Source organism: Amblyomma mixtum, chromosome 10 (assembly GCF_055824585.1).
Source record: "Amblyomma mixtum isolate Tamu chromosome 10, ASM5582458v1, whole genome shotgun sequence".
Classification (NCBI taxonomy): domain Eukaryota; kingdom Metazoa; phylum Arthropoda; class Arachnida; order Ixodida; family Ixodidae; genus Amblyomma; species Amblyomma mixtum.
In genome coordinates, this window is record NC_143021.1 from 40,603,745 (window position 1) to 40,626,295 (window position 22,551).

The 22,551-nt window shown below is 46.1% G+C and overlaps 2 protein-coding genes and 1 long non-coding RNA gene across 5 annotated transcripts in view; 1 reads left to right on the plus strand and 2 right to left on the minus strand.

Moving 5' to 3' along the window:
* The window catches only part of slgA (proline dehydrogenase slgA), a 228,041-nt gene extending 227,027 nt beyond the window's left edge, over window positions 1-1,014 (minus strand). For all 3 annotated transcript variants that reach the window (XM_089563346.1, XM_089563345.1, XM_089563347.1), the window contains exon 1: window positions 711-1,014. In XM_089563346.1, coding sequence (XP_089419472.1) covers window positions 711-983 — 273 coding nt within the window. In that variant the 5' untranslated portion in view covers window positions 984-1,014. The remainder of the gene's footprint in view (window positions 1-710) is intronic.
* A 3,829-nt stretch (window positions 1,015-4,843) lies between these two features.
* Window positions 4,844-8,349, minus strand: LOC149325647 (uncharacterized). Its single transcript, XM_089562482.1, has 5 exons — window positions 8,163-8,349; window positions 7,862-8,022; window positions 6,728-6,936; window positions 6,575-6,658; window positions 4,844-5,322 (listed from the first exon to the last, which is right to left on the minus strand). Exons 1-5 carry the CDS (start codon window positions 8,278-8,280, stop codon window positions 5,067-5,069), a joined length of 828 nt encoding a protein of 275 aa, XP_089418608.1. The 5' UTR covers window positions 8,281-8,349; the 3' UTR covers window positions 4,844-5,066.
* Window positions 8,350-8,494: 145 nt separating this feature from the next.
* Window positions 8,495-16,577, plus strand: LOC149325648 (uncharacterized). Its single transcript, XR_016286436.1, has 3 exons — window positions 8,495-8,731; window positions 10,218-10,273; window positions 15,202-16,577. It is a non-coding gene; the product is annotated as an uncharacterized LOC149325648 (long non-coding RNA).
* Window positions 16,578-22,551: the final 5,974 nt, after the last annotated feature.

Genomic DNA, 22,551 nt, shown 5'->3' on the forward strand with positions numbered 1-22,551 from the left:
TGTTCTGTTTTCCTGGCACACCATATTTTGGCTGCTACGGAGCTTTATTAGGCCACGTGCAAAATAATTCAGGGGACACTTTGACGATCTAAAGGGCGCAAGGCGAAAGCTTTTCCACACAGCTTTGGCTGCACGGCCGTAGGCACACACGAGGTGGCTATGGATTGGCTAGTAAAGACTAATTAGTCATGACCTATGACTAACTAGTCATGGTTCACTAGTCATGAACAGTTAATGACTAACTACTTATGATTGGCTATTAACTTTTCATGATTGGTTAATGACCAACTAGACATGACTAATTAGTTCACTGGTTAATTAGTTGATGACTAAATAGCCATGACTTGTTAATCCCTAACTTGTCATGACTAATCAGTCACGACTAACTAGTTGTGCCTGGTTAATGACTAGCTAGTCATGACTTTCACTTCACATGTAACGGCCAGAGTCATGGCCGCAAGTATGAGCGCTTAAAGGCTCTCGCCTTTAAAAATTCATGACGTTGTCATAAATCGCTTGACTGGCTCATTCCTCTGTTCCAAATCAAAACCGCCAGTGAACACGTAAAATATAAAGCTCCACGGCTCGTCGTCTGCCGGTGGTTCAGCGATGGAAAGGACGGCGATCATCAGGCATGCGCGCCGCGACGTGCACAAGTATTTTTCCTCGAGGGAATGACCGCGACAGCTGTGCGCCGGAGCATTCCTCACCTCTTGGTGGTTGTTGACGATCCAGCTGCTGGAGCTGAGCTTGAGCACCACGTACGCCCGCAGCAGCTCGGCCGTCGTCTTGCTCTTGTAGGCAGCCCGGGCGTCGTTGAAGCTCAGGTCCAGCGGGTCCCGCTGCGGCGGCAACTCGGCGCTCTCGCTGAGCGCCGCCGGGGACGCGCTGGACTTGGGCCGCCGGCTGGCCGACGCGCGTCCCAGCCCGCAGCGGGCCGGATGCCGGCGCATCGCGCACTGCAGCAGTCGCACAGCAGCCATCGCGCTGGCCCCGATCGGCGGCTCTGGGGAGGACGCAACAGACACGCAGGTTGACTGCCTTGGTAGGGTAGCCTTGGCGTCGGCCGCTGACGTCACAAAAACAGACAGTTTCGGTTTCGGTGAGGCCTCTAGAAAGATGCCTGGAGCGTCGCCCATTCGCCGTTGCGAACGGTTGTTAAGGGATGGCGCTAGCTACTCTCCTATCCGCGCCAATGCGGGTGGGTGGCAACGAGGATATATTATATATATATATATATATATATATATTACGACGAGCACTTGATAACGGAGCTTTTGGAAATAAAACGAAATAAATTGCCTTGAAAACTACGTTCTTTTTGTTGAATCAATAAAAAACACACGCACAGCACGCATAATTCTGCATTTTGTGCGCGTCGCCTTTGTCATCGAGCATCGTCTGTGTTTCGCTGTGCGCAACATGGACGCTGTAAAGTTGCTAGGCGCCGAGCTTTTGCTCGATTCTTTTTCTTCGGATGAAGAATCATCTGATGAAGTACAGGTGCAGTCAAAAGTAAATGGAAGGCGCGACAGCGTGGCAAACCATGTCACAGCGCTTTCTAACGCCGGCTCTGGAAAGTGATTAGCTCGGTCGCCAGGAAGCCGCGCGCGCTATCAGCAGACCCTTGTCTCGAGCGTACGGCTATCGCTTTCGGCGGCTCGAACGGATGCTTGTTGCTTTTCAAATGTCACACCACGGATTTCACGGGCGCTGCCTGCCGCTAAATGCGTCATCATCACTAAGCAATCAAAACACGCCGATGATAGCAGCGTTCGCTCGCCGCCACAAGGAGCACGGGCCAGATGCTGACTATTTTCAAACGGCGCAAATCGCTCTTCAAACTCATCGCAGGCAGCGCCCGTGAAATCCGTGGTGTCACATTTGAAAAGCAACAAGCATCCGTTCGAGCCGCCGAAAGTGATGGCCGTACGCTCGATACAAGGGTCTGCTGATAGCGCGCGCGGCTTCCTGGCGACCGAGCTAAGCAGTTTCCAGAGCCGGCGTTAGAAAGCGCTGCGACATGGTTTGCCACGCTGTCGCGCCTTCCATTTACTTTTGACTGCACCTGTACAGTGTATGATGCTGGAACTAGCGCTGCACTTTCACAGGAGAAAAAGGAACCGTGTACCCCTGTACGTGGAGAGTACTGTGCCACGGTACGTGGATATGGAGTTTCGGCGGCTATTCCGCCTGTCCCAGGAAGCAGCGAGCCGCCTGACTGAAAAGTTCGAGGCGTCGGGCTTCTACCCACAAGCTACGCACGGCCGGCCAAGACTGTCAGCAGAGAAGACTGTTTTGATTGCCTTGACTTACCTCACCACGCAGAGCACCATGGTGCAAATAGCAGACAAATTTGATGTGGCTGAGTCATCTGTGCAGAACAGTTTGAATCGGGTCCTCGACTTCTTGTTCAGCATATCAGAACAAGTTATCCGCTGGCCAAACGAAGAGGAGCGGAGGCGTAGCCACCAACTATTCGAGGAAATGAGCAACAAAAAGGGGATGGGCGGACTGCCGAAAGTAATTGGATGTATTGACGGATGCCACGTCGAAATCCCAAGGCCAGCGCAATCGGAGCAGTCGTACTACAACCGCAAAAAGTACCATTCAGTGATTCTGCAAGGAATTTGCAATGAGAGAAAGGAGTTCATTGATGTGTTCGCCGGATATCCAGGATCCGTTCACGATGCCCGCGTCCTGAGAAAAAGTTTTTTTTACGAGGATGCAGAAGACAAGTGCCGAGGTACGAATGAATAATTCTTTACGCGCGCAAAAAAAAAAAAAAAGAAACATGTAGTCTGTGTAAAAGTGAACAATGTGCAAAGAAATCAGTGAGGATATCATTTTAGAGAAACGTGCATGCATTTGATTTATATGTGGCACTAGATGCAGAAATTTTGTAACTTAAAAATGCATGGCAACCCTTAATTTTCTAGCTAAATTGAGATATACGTTTACTTAACAGGTCTTATATATGTTTTTGAAGGCGGGTACTTGCTTGGAGACTCGGCGTACCCGTTGCTGCCCTGGCTACTCACGCCTTACAAGACCTCTACAAAAGGGCTGGCTGCATACCAGGAAAACTACAACCGGACGCACAGCCTGCAGAGGGTTGTAATTGAGGGGGCCTTCGGGCTGTTGAAGAACCGTTTCAGGCGGCTATTTTACATAAATGCCGCCTCCATCAAGCAGGTCGTCCTCATCATCATTGGAGCTTGTGTTCTGCACAACTGGTGCATACGCTACAATGATGATGAGGAGGATGATGATGAGATGGCAGCACCAGGTCTGGATGTCATGGCACAGAACGATGACAGTGGCATTGAACCGTGCCCATCGACATTCAGAGACTGCATTGCGAGGATGCTTTAGTAATTGCATTTCTAGCTGTTGTGTTTGCGTTTCGGTAGGCCGGCTGTAGTATTTTCGAAGTTGAGCCTAGCTATCTTGCATGTGTGTTCCTTTTCCTAATTGTATTTATTCTTCAGTCTGTTTAAATGTACTTTTGCAGTGCGCAATTCTGAAATGTGCATTTTTTTCTCTTTCTGGGAAAATTGTGAAGGTTTAGTTTGGTTTATTGGGGTTTAACATCCCAAAGTGACCCAGGCTATGAGAGACGCCGTAGTGAAGTGCTCTGAAAATTCTGACCACCTGTGGTTCCTTAACGTGCACTGACATCGCACAGCACACGGGACTCTAGAATTTTGCCTTCATCAAAATTTGACCCCCGCGGCCAGGATCGAACCTGCATCTTTTGGGTCAGCCAAGCGCCGTAACCACTGAGCCACTGCGGCGGGAAAGTTGTGAAGGAGCACCTCTTACCTTGACTTTGTCTGTAGTCTACTTGATGCATATAAAATGTACTTGCAGACTTTTTTCAAATGCTGACAAATTCCATGTGAAGGGTGCTATGTGTATATGTACACATTTTGATCCATTTATTCATGTTCATGATAATATATGTGTGAAGGATGTATGCCGATTCACTGTAAAATTAATTTGTACAGTTGCATGTATTCCATTTATAATGCTGACAAACCGTGCGATAAGGATGCATGTTTCTTTTTTCACTGTATAGAGTATTATGTGTTCTTCGTGTTCTTTTCTTCGTGTTGATGTCTGTAGTACAAAATACAAGTGGAAGTGAGGTTTTTGATGTCCCTTACAAGACCCCTTAAAACAAACCACACTGTCTCTGTATATTTTGTTTGCAGGGCTTGCATACAAGATGATGCACGCAAGAGTCTTTACTTCACTCGTTTTCTGAGGACTTCTCACAACACAGCAGCCTTGAAGAGGAAGCTGTTTATGTGTGTACTTCTTCTAGGCAGGTTTCTTCAATACCATATTCATACTGATGCTGTAATCAGGCCAAACTGGTGAATGCACCTCTCTGAACCATGTGCTGCTTCTGTGTACTGTAGAGAGAGCTCTGGGTTATAGCTTGGTTACTTTGGTTTATCAAATGTAAGTTTGCCTAGTTGCCATTCCTTCGACATGCATTACAGTATTTTTTTTTTAGAGTAGTCTGTGTTTGCTTGACTAAAAATACAATAGGTGAGACAATTACGAAACTTGATCAAGAAGAGAATGGTTGCCTTGTGTGGTCACAATGCTCCAATAATGCCAGAAAAAGCATCACAGTACTGGCATTATACAAATATTTACCTCACTGAAAAGACTGGTACCCTTCATTGCTGTCACGTCAGCCGCACTGCACGTGGACAGGGTAAGAAACTACCAATATCCATTGTGGAATGTGTGTATGTGGCATGTATGTGTGAAGATTAAGTATGTATGTGAGACGACAACTTGGGAAAGAACCAGTGTTAGCCAGGCCTGGGGGTTTGCATCACAGATGGTTTGTATCACGGAGAAAAAGTGCTGTTTTTACTACAATAACGTGCACTGTCCTAACATAAATATTGACAAGGTAATGAGTGAAACAAGAAATATGCATAAAGCTGTGTGACACATTCGAGGAAGCCCTAGCAAAAAAAATCAGATTTCATTGCTACAATAAAAAGTGAAAAATACAAATGATATGTTAGCGCCTCTCTGCTTTAGCAGTCACCATCCGTGTGGGCCTTTTTTTCTAATGCAGTTACCAATTTTTCCAGTAAACTCAGTTTCTGCCTCTCAATTTCCATCCTTTCGTCATGTCTTTTTTGTTGTTTTTCATTCTGTTTGGCAAGGGTTTTTTCGAATATGTCACACAACTTTTCTGCGCTGTCTTTCCGTGCTCTCTTTTTCTTCGGTGGGGCTTCTGGAACGCTTTCCTCACACCCACTCGGCCCTTCTTGTGTGTCCTCTGTGGCACTGAAAAGCAAGAACAAAGAATTTGTTACTTCCTTCACATAGCATTTCATATGGCAGCAATGGTGAAAAAGACTCGCATTTCCTGCTGGGTTGCTGAACTGGCAATTGCACGTTTTAAGTTGGAAACAATGCATTTCCACGTGGAAACTGAATTTTGGCTGGAATGACATCTGTTTCTAGCTGGAATATTGGACTGAAAATCATGTTCAGGTGAAAAATTTATCTTTCTAGTTGGCTTCAGCTGGAGCTACACCAGTGGGATTAATTACCTTCCATTTCCTGCTGGAGGATATCACTTCAGCTTGGCATTCAGCTGGAAATTTCTTTTTTCAGATGTAACTGGTAACCCTCATCAATGTCTGTTGAGTCTGCATATTAATCTGGATTGGTCAAGTTGGTGTCTCATGTTGAATGCTGTAGCACTAGATACTTCATAAATGCCAGCAGTAATCAGTTATGCACACACAACGAGTGTCGTTTTGAGTTTAACTGTATAACTTTGCAGCACCAGTTCACTGCATTTCGGAGTTGCAATAAATTTCCCTAGGAATTTTTTTTGCAGCCTGTTGAATGTTTCAGCCATTCGTTAATGAATCATACTCTAACTTAAGTGTCATTATTCCTTTCCGTTCATTTCTGTCGCAGACATATATAAGAAACGCATATCCTAATTGAGACCTGATGGTACCACAGAAAGTAGTTCCTTTCAATGCTACGACACAATGTTCCAATTGCATAAACTTTTGTTCCTGGCTAATGCAGTTATATAATAAACTTTTGGAGCCACCTTGATAGCCATGCACCTTCCTTATCTAATAAAAGACTTTCACCTCAACTTTTGGTGCACATCAACACACATTATTCACCAAATATGTAACCAAGCAAGGTGAGCTGTAAGGTTCATACATATATTGTTTAGACGGTAAGTAAAAATCATACTTCTACGACTTCCAGCTTTAACTTAGACATTAGACCTGAAGGCACATATGCACAATGTAACCAAGAGCTTGCTCATGAATTAATGCAGAATGAACTGGACACCAGTGGATTGTCTAACATAAAGGTGATATCTGAGATGAAACCTATGTATCAGCTAGAACCACGTCCATGATTAATTAATAGATACTACAAACAGGCAATTTAAACAAAATTCATATATCTATAACTGTTCAGTGGTTCAACAGTATGCAACAGCGCATTTATATACCTTCTGTTCGAACCATGTTTTGATCGTGAACTGAAAGATACGTACTCTGTGCTTGACTGCATGCGGCCGGGCCCTGCCAAGAAAATTGGCTGCACACTGTGTTGTCTCTCAAGGATTTCTGCCAGTTCACTGCGTAAAAATACATATGCTATGAAGACTGCAGGCACTCTACCAGGCTTGCGCATGCTTTACACCTACCGCTCGTAGCTACATGTCCGTCTTCCCCTTCCGGACTTGTCATTGTGGTCCTTAGTTCTCCTGTACGCCCGCTCCAGGGTCTTCCACTTGTTTTCAGCCTGGAGAGGAGTGACAGTGCCTGCTGGGAACTGTGCGTTCACATGCACTGCCACATCCTCCCACATAGCCTTTTTTGTGTGGAAGACCCTGGTGCCATCACAAGTTTGGGCCTGCATATATGAACAGGGTACCATGTAGTTACTACATGTATCTGGATACATATAAAGTGCTCACGAAAACAGCTTAGAAGCACGAACTGCTGCTGGAACATTGCACCAATATTACCTTTTTAGGTTGCATTAACGTGGCTACACGGACCTCCTTTGGCAATGTCCTCCTTCCTTACACAATCTCTGCTCTTATTGATTTCCCTTTCTCAATGACGCGTCCCTTTATGTTCGTAGCCACGCTCGCTCCCGTGTGCCACCCGCGCGCATATGCTCAGCTTGCTACGAAAAGTTGACTTCTCTTCCTAGCTAAGAAGCCTAGTAGTTGAGGTTGCTGTACGTGTAAGAGTAGTGAAAAAAAAGACCACTATATCCGTACCATTTGCTTCCCATTATGTGTTCTGAAGCAACCAGTGGGGGTAAAAAAAGAACGCGTTTAAATTCGTGCACAATTACAGTAATTTCGTCAACAAAAGCAAACAAAAAAACGATTTTTTTTCAAACCTAACATCAAATTTCAATTCAAAGGTGGTGCGCGAGGAATTTACTGGCATCTATTATCATCGATAACCGATGAAGACAGATTTTAAGCATAATACAAAAAACTGCGCGACGTACGTTTATCAGCTGATATCGCATATGCATCGAAACACTTCGATGTGATATGCATGCGCTATAAGCTGCCAAACGTACGCCGCCAAGTTTTTTTCCGATGAGTACTGCTGCTCAGCATACTCAGTTCGCATGCATGAACGTGCAGTCCATCGCGGCACAGAAATGAGCCGGTGCGGTGCATTATATTAAACTTCTCCACCAGATCGACGTGCGTGTACGCGTATTATGCGCGCTGCGCGCATATCGCGTGTACGAACGTTTATTGGAAAAGTTTAGTCTCACTAGGTCTCATATGACCAGAAAATTCTCTTACCTTCACGAGCTCTATCAGTAAGGAGGTCTTGGCAGGTGTCCATCCCTCTTCAGGTGGCGGCGCGGCTGGAAGGGCCGGAGCAGACGCCTGCAAGACCGATGTCGCACTCCGCTCGACGTGAAGCCCAGCGTTTTCACGTTCGATGAGGATAGGCTCGCCGACTGCACACACACACACACACACAAGTCGTGGCGCAAACGGACAAAGTATCAAATGTGTTGATATCCTACAGTCTTTTTTTTTTGCTATAAATTGAGACCGCCGGCAGTCTCTAGAGCAGAAAAAAAGTTCATATACTCACCATCGGTAATATAAACGACCTTGTTCTCGTGGAAAATAAGTGCTCCATCTTCCGTGATGCACGGCCGCGCCTGCAGTTCGCTGCCGTCTTCCGCACGTATTTTTATGACGCGGTCCATTGAGGCGGGGATCCGTCGCGGTCACGGCTGCCGTTTCAAATATGGCGTCGCGTGTTCAAAACCCCCGCCTCTTTTCTGTCGTCTGCTAGCTACACTCGTAAAAATCGCAGTGTAAAAAGTGACCTGAACATCGCGAGAGCAAACTCCGCAGAACTGCGCATGCGCGCCCAGAGAGTAGGTGGAAAGGAGGACGGTTGGCGGATGTGACGCCGGAGGGTTTTTCGGTTTTCTGTTTTTGCGGCATGTAACTCTCAAACCCAGAGGCCGAGGATGGCGCGCGTTTCAGAGAACGGGCGAACTCGTGTGTGCGCCAGCGCCTCGTTGCGCTATCTGCGCTTTCGTTTCTCTCTGGTGAATCGGCCCGCTGCTGTTTTGGTAAATGCGAGCTCGGTGAATTTTGCTCTCAGTTCATGGTTAAGGCAGCCCTGCCTTCAACCTTTTCCAGACTGAGGTGAGTGCTGTCAAAATAATTCATTGTGCACGCGCGATGTTGTTTCGTACTTGCCCGCCAACTAGATAAGTGTTCGTCGTCACTCTCTCATCGCCTTGTGGCTTGTTGAAAGAGCTGCTGCGCGACTGCGCAAGTGTGTGACGGTCTTGATTATTAATGCAGCGTCTTCTGATGTAAATTTCGCGACATCGTGCGGGTGAAGGCGCGCGAGGAGACCGCGGAGTGGCGTCGATGAGGTCGTTTTTTCGCGCTTGAAAGGACTGTTGCATGCTTGTTACTGTGCTCCTATCGATTGTCGGCTGCCTCTAACGAAGGTTTGTCTTTTTCAAGATTCATCTCCTTCGCTCATGGCCTCTGTACAATTTGGCCGCAGCTGTTATTTCTGTGTGTGCCAGCGTAAACGCGCTGGACTGTGGGATTTTACTGCCTTCCTCGCAGCTTCAGCAGATGGGGTACGTGACTTGCGCTGTCAAAGCGTCGGGATTCCCGACAGGAAGGTGGCGTTTACCTGTGCGGACCAGTTGTATGTTTTCCTTCCTTTTTCACGCGGTGCTGCAATGCAGGAGATCAGCTTCTTTGTGATACTTCCGAAGAGCGAAAGAAGGGGTTGCTGGCCAGCGGGGAGCCTAAGTTTAAATATGAGCTGGCTCAGTGTGAAAAAAAAAACTGGCGTACCTCGGAGTGCCACGAACCTTCTGTACAGCATGAGACTGCAGCAATGCATTCATTGTGCTTATCCGCTCAGGCCCGTCACTGCCAAGTAACTCATGTGTAAGGCGACGGATGCCGCAAGGAATACGTAACTTCATTAGCCTTCAGCTAGCACTAGGTCGATGCCCATGGAAATATTTATCGTTTTACAACCGAAATAACTGCATTGGTGTAATTCTTTGCGTTTGTTTAAACATTTGGGATGGCTGTCCCTGCCATAGTTTCCCAACACTTGTTCTGTGTGCTCCAATGCATTCGAGGAAGCTATGGGAAAGATTTCCAGAAAAAAATTAATGCATTCATAAGTAACAGGCAGTGCGTGCCTTTAAGCCGCTGCCAAGGGCACCGAGAGGGTATTCAGACAAACCAAAGATGACGCTGAGCCAGCATGTCTTTTGGAGGAGAGCTTTGCAGCCGCTGTGTGGACTTCATGTGGCTGTCAAGGGACAAGGCAGCAGCTGCTATAACCACTTTCCAGCGCAGTTCCATGCAAGCAGCATGTGCAGCACTTACTGTATCAGTGAATCCACTACACTGTTTCGTTTGTTGTAATTAATTGTTTTGGAAATGCACATCTAGTGCATTTACGAAACAATTAATTCGTGTGTGTATCAACCAGCAGCTACCAATGTCGTTACTTTGTTTTTCTGCTGCAGCAGGAGCCCTCACTTGCTGTACTCAGTTCTGGGAACGAGTTTGTTGAATTCATCTGTGCAAACGGGCCGTGTTTGTAGCATTACTCTGATCTGCAGCGTGCGCCTTTGCTTATTTGCAGATCCTTCCACCAGCTGGATTCTACCTTGACCTCATTACCACAGTGAGCCGAGATTGGTATGGCGTAATGCATACTTTCGCTGTTTCCACCGGTTCAGAGCGTGCTCCTGGTTAAGTTTTAAAAAGTTTGAATTTTTGAAAGCATGCCCGCAATGTATTTACTTTTATTGTGGAGTGTGTATTTTGGCACCTCTGCATTTATGGTACGCTGTTGTTTGAAAAGTTATTCTGAGCACTTTCAGCTACATGATTTGCAGAGAGAGAAGTTGGAGAAACACCAATGCACCTATGTAATTTGCCTACGGAATGAAAGCAGCAGATTTAGATCTGTACAAGTCTGTACTAGATTCATAAGCAGACAGTGTGCCATGTAGAACAAGCTATACACAGCCTCTTGTACTTGTATAACAGCTTTTGTTCTGTGGGAGCACCCTTTATGTGAAGCTGCTGTGGTGGCTCAGTGATTGTTTTGCTCTGCTACTGACCTGAAAGATGCGGGTTTCCTAATGCCTAAAATTCCTAAAAAAAAGTCTTGTGTGGAAGCACTGTGTGATGTCAGTGTACGTTAAAGAACCCCAGTTGGTCGAAATTTCCGGAGCCCTTCACTATGGCGTCCCTCACAGCCTGAGTTGCTTTAGGACGTTAAACCCTCATAAACCATAAACCTTCATGTGCGGTGGTGTCCAAAACATAGCTTTGTTGAAGGTAACTTGGCATGTAATAGGCCACAGCTTCTTGCAACCACTTGAGAGCGTCTGTTGCAACTTGTATGAGGCAACATGCCCCCAGATCTGTCGCCGTGTATAGCAGTTGCTTTGGTATACTAGAATTCAAGACAACCCTTCGTCTGGTTGCCTTTGAGTCAGGTGCCCAAGTGGTTCGAAGTTGAAACTCTTAATGGACTACAGACACCTATTTTTAGTTGCATGTTTTCTTCTTGCAAATGATGCATTGAGCATTGAACTTATGGATCACCACTTGCTTTTGCCTGCAACTACTAAATAATTTATAACTGGATTTCTTATTTCATGTTGTTCTCGTTTCGGTTTTATCAACCGAACAATGGCGGTGACATGTAATTGGCCTTTAGGTTGCGTCAGCAGGAAGAAACTTCACTATACATGCTTTTACGTAGGTTTGATTCAATACAACACTTACACCAGCCTGCTTCTAGAAATGGAATGGCAACAAATGACGTATCAGCAGTTGTATTGCCGTTTTTATCGTGTCTCACGTGACCTAGATACCAACTACACATCAGAGCCATCGTTCAGTTGATGAAACCGAAACAATGTCGGGAAGAAATACAATTCTAAATTATTTACCGGTCATAGGCGAATATCGCACGGTGGTACATGTATATTAATGTCTAATGCATCATTTTAAAGAAAACACGAAGCAAAAATTTGGTGTCTTTAGTATTTTAGGCACCCTGTGAAATACTCTTGTGGAAGTGCTACAGAGAGGAACGGAAGGCCCACTGCATTGGCAGCATTTTTGCTGTTTTCCTTCATGCGTTTTCTAACCTGAACAGTTTTTCTGTAGGTAATGTGCGAACACAAAGAATTGAAACTTCTGTTTCTTCAAGTGAGGACTAAATTTATTGTAATATCTAATATTTTATTATTGTATTATTAGTGCACGATTTATATTGATGATTCTTCTTCCAAAACTCCCGGGCCTTATTTAGCTCTCTTAGGCTGTTGTACCATTCTTTAAATCTCTAGAGCTGGTTAACTGCTTCATGTTTTTGTGCTTTCTGTTGTATATTTCTGCTCTGTTAGCAAGAAAGATTAATCTCCATCAAAGTGCGCCCTCCCAAACAGAGCGGTGACATGCTCGGTTTATTAATACCCCTCCGTCTCTTCGTTATACTCCTGTGTACATGTAGGTCTTTGAGGAACTGAAGTTTTAGTGCATAGGTGAGTGTATAGTTTGGAATTGAGATGTGAACTTGCAGTTGTAAACCACAATTCTCAATTTCACAGTACATGCAGGACATGGTGCATGTACTTGTTGTGGGATAAAGTAACACACCTGTCCCCTTTGTTTCAAACTGCATTTGATTTCCACTCTTTGGAGTGCAACTTTATTAAATCAAGCTCTGAATATAGAATGACAGCAGCAGCTTTGCTAGCCGGGCCACCATCAATGCAGACAACAGTACCGTCGATACACCCAGCTCTGTATGGCATTTGCGAGTGCACCGTAAGCACAGTTAGAGTAGTTCTAGGCAGTGGTGGCGGCAACGAAGGCAGCACACTATTGGAGAGATCAGTTGCCAGTGCTAATCAGTGGCAGTCGTGGAAGTAAGCCAGAATCTTGAGCTTCTCTCAGCAGCAGTCCTAGTGGGCAGGTCGGTGCAGGCATAAGTCATGAGCAGGAACAGGGCAGTCTGAAGTCCATAGTCACCACTCATGGGGAACGCTGGGACAGAAGAAGGTATCTGGGTTCACAGACATACTTTGGTGAGGAGTAGCTCAGCTGCAAAAGAGCAATGTCATTAGAGGGCAGGGACTGCGGAACTTTTTTGGGAGGTGGGGGGGTTGGGGGGCAGGACTTGGAGTTTGTTCAGTTATTTGTTTATTTAATCCATGTTTTACTAAAATTATTATTGAATTTTATTTACTTTTGGTTTATACTCTTATATTTTACTGCTCAAAAATATATTTGTTATTGCATGTAAAACTTAAATTGAAATCGGCAGCTTTATAACCTTTTCCAACCTAGCGACCACTACACTGGACATCAGAAAAAAAGTAATGAAAAAATCAAACAAAGCTAAATCAAAACCAAAACCATTTGGATGGCTTCTGGAAGAGACGAGCAATATCTCCATCATGATAGTTCCTCTCTTGGCCGCATCTTTTTAGGAGGGCAGCTTCCACGAGCAGACCGCCACGCGCGATATGCTCAAGCAAACAATTTCTTTTAAAGTTTCCTCTTCATCCAATTCAAATATATAAATTCTCGCAAGTGAATCAAATTTCATTTGAAACAATGTGGTTAAAAGTTTGCCCTAGTTGTGAGTAGTTTTTTTGCAATATGATAATATTTTTATCTCCAATGTACTGGTCACTAGGATTTAATTGTTCGTATTGTTCTAATCCCTGCGCAAGCAGGTTACATTTGATTTTCAATATTGTTTGGTGCCAAAATTACATAACTCCCACTATCGTTCGAGAAACACCCTGATGTGGATTTGTCGTGCAAGTAATATGCTTCTGAGCGCCATTTGGTTGTTTTATTTGTAGGAAAGACTCTCACTAATGAGGAAATTCAGGAAATTTTGTTTGGAGACTACTCAATCCTTGATGTCAATTCGTACTCAGGCGGCAAAGCAGAAAAATTCCAACCACAGTCTGTGCTTCATAGTGAAGAAAGTAGCTGCAATTCTTAAAGTGCAGATGAAAATGTGCTACTCCTAGGGCAACAAATAAATCCCAGTGTTCAGTATACTGGAGATGGTTCTCCCTTGAAAACCGCTGTACTTACTGCCCTCGTAATTTGTTTACAAGCTTTTTAATAGCTTCTTAACGAGATAAAACCACCACAAATTTTTGTGCTCGCCACAAAAATTCGGGATGAAAAGGGATAAAGATGTAGATGCAAGGAGTGATCAGCTGCATTCAGAAAGTTTGCGCATAGTCTGTGTGAGTTCTGCAAATCACATTCATGAACAGGGGTCAGTAAATCAACTAGTACTGTAGCGATGTGATTGGTTGAGGATACTCAGATGAAATGCTTTATGACTGGCTATAAAGCAACTAGCTGAGCCCCGCTGTGCTTTACATTAATAATGTCCTAAAACTGAATGTCAGAAATCTCATCTGGGTGCATATATTAATTAGTCCTTAAGGTGTATTACAGTATATTTAAGAAAGTGATGAATACATGCATGATACAGTAAAATACAGTGAACATTCCAGTAACCTGTATAAACATTTCTTTCATAACAGCTATATATGAAAATCAAACTTTATTTGGCGGTTAGCACTCCCCTTCCCCCCCTTATATGAATGTGCCAGTCATGCCAAAATTAAATATATTCATTCATTTACTTGGCCGTCATGTTCAACAATGGGAAATGGGCTCTTGCTGCTGGAGGAGTAAGGTAGAAATTGAAAGCTCCACCTTAAGGGTATGATGCGATGAGTTGAACGTAGTGGGTTCTTTCCCATAAATGCAGAACATCATTCTCTACTCTACATTCACAGATCCGGGGGAGTCCTCATACCACTCCTGGCGCAGTGGTGCAGTGGTTTAGAGGTGCCCCACTGCTCTTCTATGGCAGGTGCTGTCACCGGTGGGACTTGAGCGACAAAGGTTGCTCTTCCTGAGCGACCAATCATTAATTTAACTGCCACCCGCCACGGTCACCAGAAAATCCGGTGTCAGCGTCAGCATTGTGTGTGAAAAACCGCGTGCATGGCTCGGGCAGGTGGTGCGCAGAGAGCAACCTATGGGAGGCAGGTGGGCCGTCTTGGTCACGTGACCTTGCGGCGTCATCACAACCTTCCCACCAGATAGTGAGCAAACTGCCTACTTTGGCAGGTGGCAGTTAAATTAATGATTGGTCGCTCGGGAAGAGCAACATGGGGCTCACCACTGGGAGCACCTTCCATCACAGGGCAGTGGTGCATCGCTTAACTGCTGCACCACTGCTCCAGGAGGGGCATGAGGAGTCCCAGGAGACCAATAACGCTATCGTGTCATACCCTTAGGGCCGAGATTCAATTTTTCTTATTCTAGGTCGTGGTCTAAATCTGCAATTCCTTCTGTTTCGGTTGCTATAATTTTTTATCAACTGCATAAAAACCTGCATACTTTAATTGTGGCGGTCAGTGCAATTGCTTCATCCACTACGCATTTCACTGTGCTAAACAAAAACTTATTCAAGTTGTCGGGAAGCATGGGTAACCACAAGGGGAAAGTTGCACTTCTACTGCCAGGGCAGCTGTCATGGTTCTTTTGTGTGCTTGCAGGTCCAGATCAGCTTCTTCAAGCCCTTGTGCTGCACTGACAGCATCCAAGCAAGTTGTATTCCTTCGGTCAAGGAGGAGGATGTTTTCTGAAAATGTTCTGCGAGGACTACAGCAATGCATCGATTGCTCCAATGATGACATACTGCATGCAGCATGAGAAACCAAATGGCAATAGAAAGAGCACATACACATACCCTCACTGCCTCACAAGTTCAGGCTGCAGATATTATTTTGTCACAGCTACAAGACAGTGCTGGCACGCATATGTGTTTGTTCTATTGCTGTCTAATTTCTCACACTGTGCACAGTTTTATGTGCTGCCTCCAACTAGCCCAGCTTGCATTGCAACCTACATTCATGGCTGATAGGAGACTGTGCATGCAAGCTGCTGTTTACAGAAGTGGTATGCCCTGATATACAGGGTGCTCCATATTTATCAGTCGGGGTTGTAAAAAAAATTATCCTGCGCAAACTACTTACGTGTTTGAACTTGAGCACTGGCCATAATGTAGCTTATGATAGTCTGCATTTTTCAATAATTGGTTTAAACATCAGAACTTGCTTGAATTGTCCGGAATCGGCGAAAAATTACAGTTGTCTACACGGAGAATTTTCGTCTAGGTAAGCGGAGCAGCATATTTGACAGGCTGTGCCAACTGGGGTACTGCGAGACCTACCCCAGCTCCGAGCAGGGATATTGTTTGCCTCGCAGTTCACCAGATGGCAAAGCCTCTCAAATCGGCTATCCCGCTCGCCTCCATGAAAATTCCGCGCACAGACGACTCCAGTCCTTCACCGATTCTTGGCAGCCCAGGCAAATTCCGACGTTAAAGCATTTATCGGAAAACACAGATATCATAAGCTACCCTGTGGTCTGTGCTTTAGCAGAAATAGACCAGTGGTTTGCGCAAGAGAATTTTTTTACAACCCTGACTGATAAATATGGAGCACCCTGTACATGGTGCCTGTACCATGCAGTAAATGCACTGGCAAAAAGTACTGCAAAAAGCGACCTACATTAAGATGGTCACTTTTCTTTCCACGATTTCATTCCAGAGTGAAACAGTTATATTTTACTTCTGCTTTCGGAAAAAAAGGACACACAAACACGTACAAAAAAAAAACTCACGCAGTGGCTCAGTGGTTATGGTGCTTGGTACCTAACCCGGAAGACGTGGGTTCAATCCTAGCTGTGGCAGTTCCATTTCAATGGAGGCGAGATGCTGGAGTCCTGTGTACTGTGCGATGTGTCAGTGCATGTTAAAAGACCCCGGGTGGTTAAACCCACAGCCCTTCCTCCACTATGGCATCCCTCATAGCCCGAGTCGCTTTGGAACGTTAACCCAATAAACCAGACCAAACCTGTTCTTGCAAAATGTGTTTCTAGTTTATCACTCTGATGCTTTCTGCTCTCATTTGGAACATAACACTGCACAGTGCTGTGATCGACAAGAAAAATGGCCTGTAGTTGATCTCCCGCTCTTGGCTTCCACTTACCAAATCCTGGCAAATCCTGCGGCTGATAGCAAGGGCCTTGACGAGTCGGAGAGTGCCGCTTCACGCGTGCCTTTTCCGTGCCCCACTATTCGGCGGATCATGCGGGTGACATTGAGACCTGAGGTGCGGAGTGTCTACAGGGTGTGGGTGGGCTTTCCGTCATATTGAACCCAGAGGCCAAGGACCCGAATAAGCGGGCATTTCTCAATGAGATGGTCATGGCTTCGGAGGCAGATAGAGCCAGGTGACTTGTAGCGGGGTCCGTGTGTTCGAATCACTTCAGTTTTTTCCAGGGCTTGTTGCATGCCACTGCTGGTGAAGAAATCCTCAACGGTTAGGATGGCTTTTCGAAGAGCCTCTTTCTTGGCTGCGAGGGAGCCCCGTGTAGACCTTGAGGAAATATTGTCTGCATACGTGGTGCAGCTGAGGTCCTGTTGAGCAGCTAGTTGGTGGGCCAAGGGGGCCGTAGCGATATTAAAAAGGAGTGGGGAGAGGACAGCTCCTTGCAAGGTGCCCTTATTATGAGTGTCGAAGGGTTGGGATCGCATAGTGCCTATGCCGATTGTGGCAGTGCGGTTGGAGAGGAAGGCGGTGATGTACTGATAGATGCGGGTGCCGCAGTTGATATGATTGAGGCTGTTCAGGATGGCTGTGTGGGCGATGTTGTCAAATTGCCCCTTGAAGTTCACCTCCAGATGGCATGCCCGTGAGTACGTCGTTTTTAGCAGGAGAAAGGCGTCTTGGGTGGAAAGTCCAGGGTGGAAACCGATCTTGTACAGGGGAAAGAGGTTCTTAGCATCAGTACGGTTTCAGAGGTGGGTATGAACGACCTGTTTGTAAATCTTGCCGAGGCAAGACATGAATGGGGCAGAGTGCCTTCACTGAAGGAGGTTTGTTGAACTTGGGAATGAGGATGACCTCCACATGTTTCCACTCTGGAGGGAGCTGTCCAGGGATCCGTTGTTGCTCAATTAGGTATGTCGTAAATGCCTGAATGTTTTCCCTGGAGAGGTTACGTATGATGGCATTCATAATTTTGTCCACTTCCGGGGCGTTAGACCTGGTGGCCAACTGCACAGCAACATAGACATAGGTGATGGGGGCATCCAGTCTGGGTTGGGGAGGCTGGTGTATGGAGCATTGGATGGGGGCAGGTGGTGGGCACCAAAGTATTCTGTCTGAAGCTCGTCCAGCAGAGCTTGGTCGGAGCCCTTATAGGTGTGGGCTATGGTCTGCAAGGTGTGATGGATGGCGGCTTTGGTGGTGTCCATGTTGAGGAGGCGCTGAGGATGGTCCAGGTTTCGGATGTGCTTAGTGTACCCTTGAGCGGAACACAAAACCGGAGCCAATTTTGGGTGGACAGCTGGGAGATGTATCCTTGGGCTTGCTCCATGAGGTGTGCTATGCGGCGCTAAGTGTGCGATTGTGCTTTTGTCGTCACCATCTATGTAGGAGGCCATGCCGTGCCTCCCAGATGTGTAGGAGGTGGTTGTAAGCTGAGGGGTATTCTACAATGCGTTGAAGGCAGCGGATGTTTTTGAAGTGATGTTCATATAGGAATTGGCTCCATTTTTGCTATGTCTGCTATGGATAATGATTGGGGTGCAGTCACCCGTAATTTATTCCAGTTTGTGATGCGGATGGTGCCCATTGATGTTTGGTGTTGAGGGGACAGGATACTGATCGACAAGACGAAATAGTCGCTTCCTAGGGCCTCTCCTAGGTTGGTCAAGGTAGCTCGTGGAATGTTTCGGGTGAAAGTGAGACCGGAGGAGGTATCGTTGGATATGTGGTTGTGCGGGCGGATGAGAGAGGTGAAGTCGGTGAGGATATCTAGTCCCAGTGCATCTACTGCACTGTGTAGGGCGGCCCCTTGGGCGGTATCGGTGGTGCTGTAGGCCCATGTGGTGTGGGGTGTGTTGAAGTCTCCCAGGACCACTAAGAGAGTTGAGAAAGAGATAGGAAAGTGAAAGATAGAGGATAGGAAAAGGTGATTGTCGATTTCCCCCAGTCGGGTCGGGAGGCAACACAAAGTAGTGTGTTGCCTCTTCCGAGGAGCCTTAAAGGTCTAAACGCTCGACATCGGCTCAACCTTCAGGATCTCCTTTTCCGCGGACACGGCGCTGCCGCGCATGGCTAAACATGGGTGCTCGGGTTCGTAGTGGCACACTGCTTGCCATCATCCCCCTGCAGGGATGTCCCTGCGGATGCTCGGAAAGGCATGGCGTCGCAACTCACCATCATCTACATCTTGCAGATGCCCCTGCAGGGGGAAAAGATGAGGAGGGCAGATAAGTGTGAGGACCTGCTGCATTTGGGAAAGAGTAGGTCATCGAAGCTGGATGAAGGTAAACCTAGGTTTCTGCAACCTTGGAGAAGGGAAGCAAGTGCTATAGAGAAAGAAGGGCAGTAAAAAATGTGTTCTAATGCCTCATAGGACGTACAACCTCTACAGGTTGGGCTGGTTGCAGAGCCCTGGCAGAACCTTCGTTCAGCTGTTGGAGCACACGGTTGACTTAGCACAATTCTGCAATAGATCTAGAAGTGGTAGTTTCTTGTTTTAGGTTGGAGTCTATGAGTAGGCCTTGGTATCAGACTTTGCTAAGCCAGGGAATAGAGGCGCTGTGAAGGAGGAGGTTGGGGAAGGTGTTTCGAGCAGCAGGACGGTCTTGGATTTGGCTGTGGAGTGTGAGAGGCCAAGAGATTCAAGGTCTGACGTTGTCCAAAGAGCGATGTCTTTAGCATATATAGTTGTGTGGACGGCAGAGGGAGTTTCCTTAGGAAGGGGTGAGAGTACTCGGTTAAAGAGCAAAGGTGAAAGAACAGAACCATGAGGAGCTCCCCTGGGTAGGGTCCTGCTGGAGCTTAGGCAATGTCTTACTCTGACATGAGAAGGCGGAGGAGATAGCCCGAGACTCCATGTTGTGAAAGTGCGGAGAGTATGGCGGAGTGTGGGATGAGGTCAAAAGCACTTTGGATTTCAAGTAAAAAGAGGAAGGCTGTGTGGTTTCTACGTAGGGACTGTTCGAGATTAGAAACAACATCGTTGACTGAGTTGGCAGTGCAACGGAATAGCCAAAGTAGAAGCCTGGGCAAGTTGGTAGGTACTCATTCTAAAACAGTGCAAACAAGACAAGGAGGACGGAAGGAAACGTACAACACGAGCGCTGTTGTTGTACGTTTCCTTCCGTCCTCCTTGTCTTGTTTGCACTGTTTTAGAATCGCTGTTGTTGTACGTTTCCTTGTCTTGTTTGCGCTGTTTTAGGATCAGCGGAATTAGCGAAAGTTGCTTCCAGTTTCGTGGAGAAAGTTAAAAGCCCTTGCAAGCAGGTGAGGCAGCGCAGAAACTTATGTTCGATGACCTTGCAAGCTGCAGAGGTGAGATGTATGGGGAGATAGTTAAGAGGGTTTCTTGCTTGCTTGCCATGCTTGGGGATGGGGGGTGACAACTGCAACGAGCCAATTGTCTGGTGGGCACCAGATTCCCAGATGGAGTTAAATGTATCCAGAAGGCACTTGTGCTCTAGTGTGTCGCGATTGTGGAGAGCCTGGTAGGCGATTCTGTCAAGACCTGGCTTCATGCACAGCCTCTCGCTCCGCCTTACTCCGCAACCTCTCTGCGAGGCTACTGTCCTTCTGCTCCACCCCCTCCACATCTTATGAACTCAACAGAGCCACCAGCAGACGAATGTGTCCCTGTAAAGAAAGATAAATGGTACCGTATTTGGTATCAATTAGATTGAAATTGGCATTACAGTTAAAGCTGGACAACCCAGTTGATTTTAGATTTGCAATTCGACTCCCATTTGAGCTGTCAAATGTCTGTTTCAGGTCCCAATCAAATTGTCACATTCCAGTCAGACATTGATGTTCAGAGGATGAATTTACAGTGCATGCTTGAAGACCTAAACAAAGTGCAGTGGTAGGCTCAAAATTATACGAGGAAAATTAATTTTTAACAGTTCGTGAAAAGAACAACAGTTTACGATGGTTAGAGAGATATTGGTATGGTATGCAGAGGTTTAGCATCCCAAAGCTGCACATGGCCTATGAGAGACCTGTCTTTTGTGGGGCTAGAGATGCCATGGGGTTGAGCTTCAGATTAATTGTGACTGCCTAGGGTCCTTTAACATGCACTGACATTGTACAGTATCTAAGCCAAGTAGTCACTCTGGATCTGGACCATGAGAAAGAAATTACCTCGAAAATAAGGACAGGTAGGGGTATATTTGGAAGACACTGTTGTAGTAACCACGGACAGCCGCCCTATTGCGGCTTATCATTGTGCAGCACAGTCTAGTTGTGCATGTATGCACCAAGTGATAGGAGTGTGCACTTTCCCTCCTTCCCGTCCTTTTCATGGCTGTAAAAGCTTTGCTTCGAGTGCAATAAATGTTCTTCAGATGCCTACACTTCACTCATGCGGGTCAAGCATCGGGGCACACGCTTGGTGTGAGCAGCGATGTAGCAGCTGCACAGGTAGTGTAACGAACAACAGTTTGCTAATAACCCTTGCAAGAAAATATAGATCGAAAGGCAGATAGTTAACAGCTGCACCCTGCCATCACTTGTCTGAGAGGATGAAAAATGGACATTACAGAAAAGATTTTAAAATAACCGGGACAATGCAGCCCGTTGTTAGGAGTAAAATGATGGGGAAAGCTTGAGAGACAGCAGTGTGGATTAGAGTACAATTTTAAGTTAATGATACACAAGAAATTAGAAAAAAAAAATTGGATTAGGGCGGGACATATAACCCAGAGAATAGATAACTATCAGTCTATTCAGCTAACACATTATTTTCCTAGGTAACTAAACTAGCAAGGGACGCCCAGAAGTCGGATGCGGAGGTTAGCAAATCAGCTGGGATTGGTGGCTGTGGCTAGTGCATGGTGCAGGGATAATGGCAGATCATTGGGAGAACCCTTTATCCTGCAAAATCATGATGAATCAAAAACTCAGTTTCCAATGTATTTGACCACCATTCAGAGTTGTCTGTCTGAACAAACATTCAAGGTCCATGTAGGGTATTCCTTATCTAAGCAGGTCTTCATATGAGAATGGTTTCCCTCAAGGCGGCGTTCTTTGCTGCACGCTTTTCATGGTCAAAATGAATTAATTGAGCATCCTACCGAGATCAGTATCCTACACTATTTATGTTGACGATTTGTAAATAAGCTACAAGCCATGTAATTTGTCCATCTGTGAACAAAGTATCAAAGTGGGCACACAGAACGGATTTAAACTCAACACAGAAAAGACAGTCAGTGTACTCCTCTAAAAAAAAACGTGGTGTTAGACCTGAACCCGACATCACACTGAACGGGCAGAGTATTGCTGTCCAAAAAGACCACAAATTTCTTGGCGTCATAGTCGACGAAAAGCTTATGTTCGTCACACACATTGAGCAGTTAAGGCTTAAATGCATGAAGGCACTGAACCTTCTAAAAATCGTGTCACACCAGTCGTGGGGTACAGATCGAGACTGCCTGCTGAGTCTTCTATATGGGCCGCCGCGGTGGCTCAGTGGTTATGGTGCTCAGCTGCTGACCCGAAAGACGCGGGTTCGATCCCAGCAGCGGCAGTTGAATTTCTGTGGAGGAGAAATTCTAGAGGCCCGTGTACTGTGCGATGTCAGTGCACGTTAAAGAACCCCAGGTGGTCGAAATTTCCGGAGCCCTCCACTACGGCGTCTCTCATAGCCTTAGTCGCTTTGGGACGTTAAACCCCATAAACCAACCATCTTCTAAATGGCGTAGTTCTATCATGTATAGACTACGGCTGAGTAGCCTACGAGTCAGCTCGAAGAACCACCTTAAAAATGGTCGATGCAATGTACCACCGGGGTCTGCG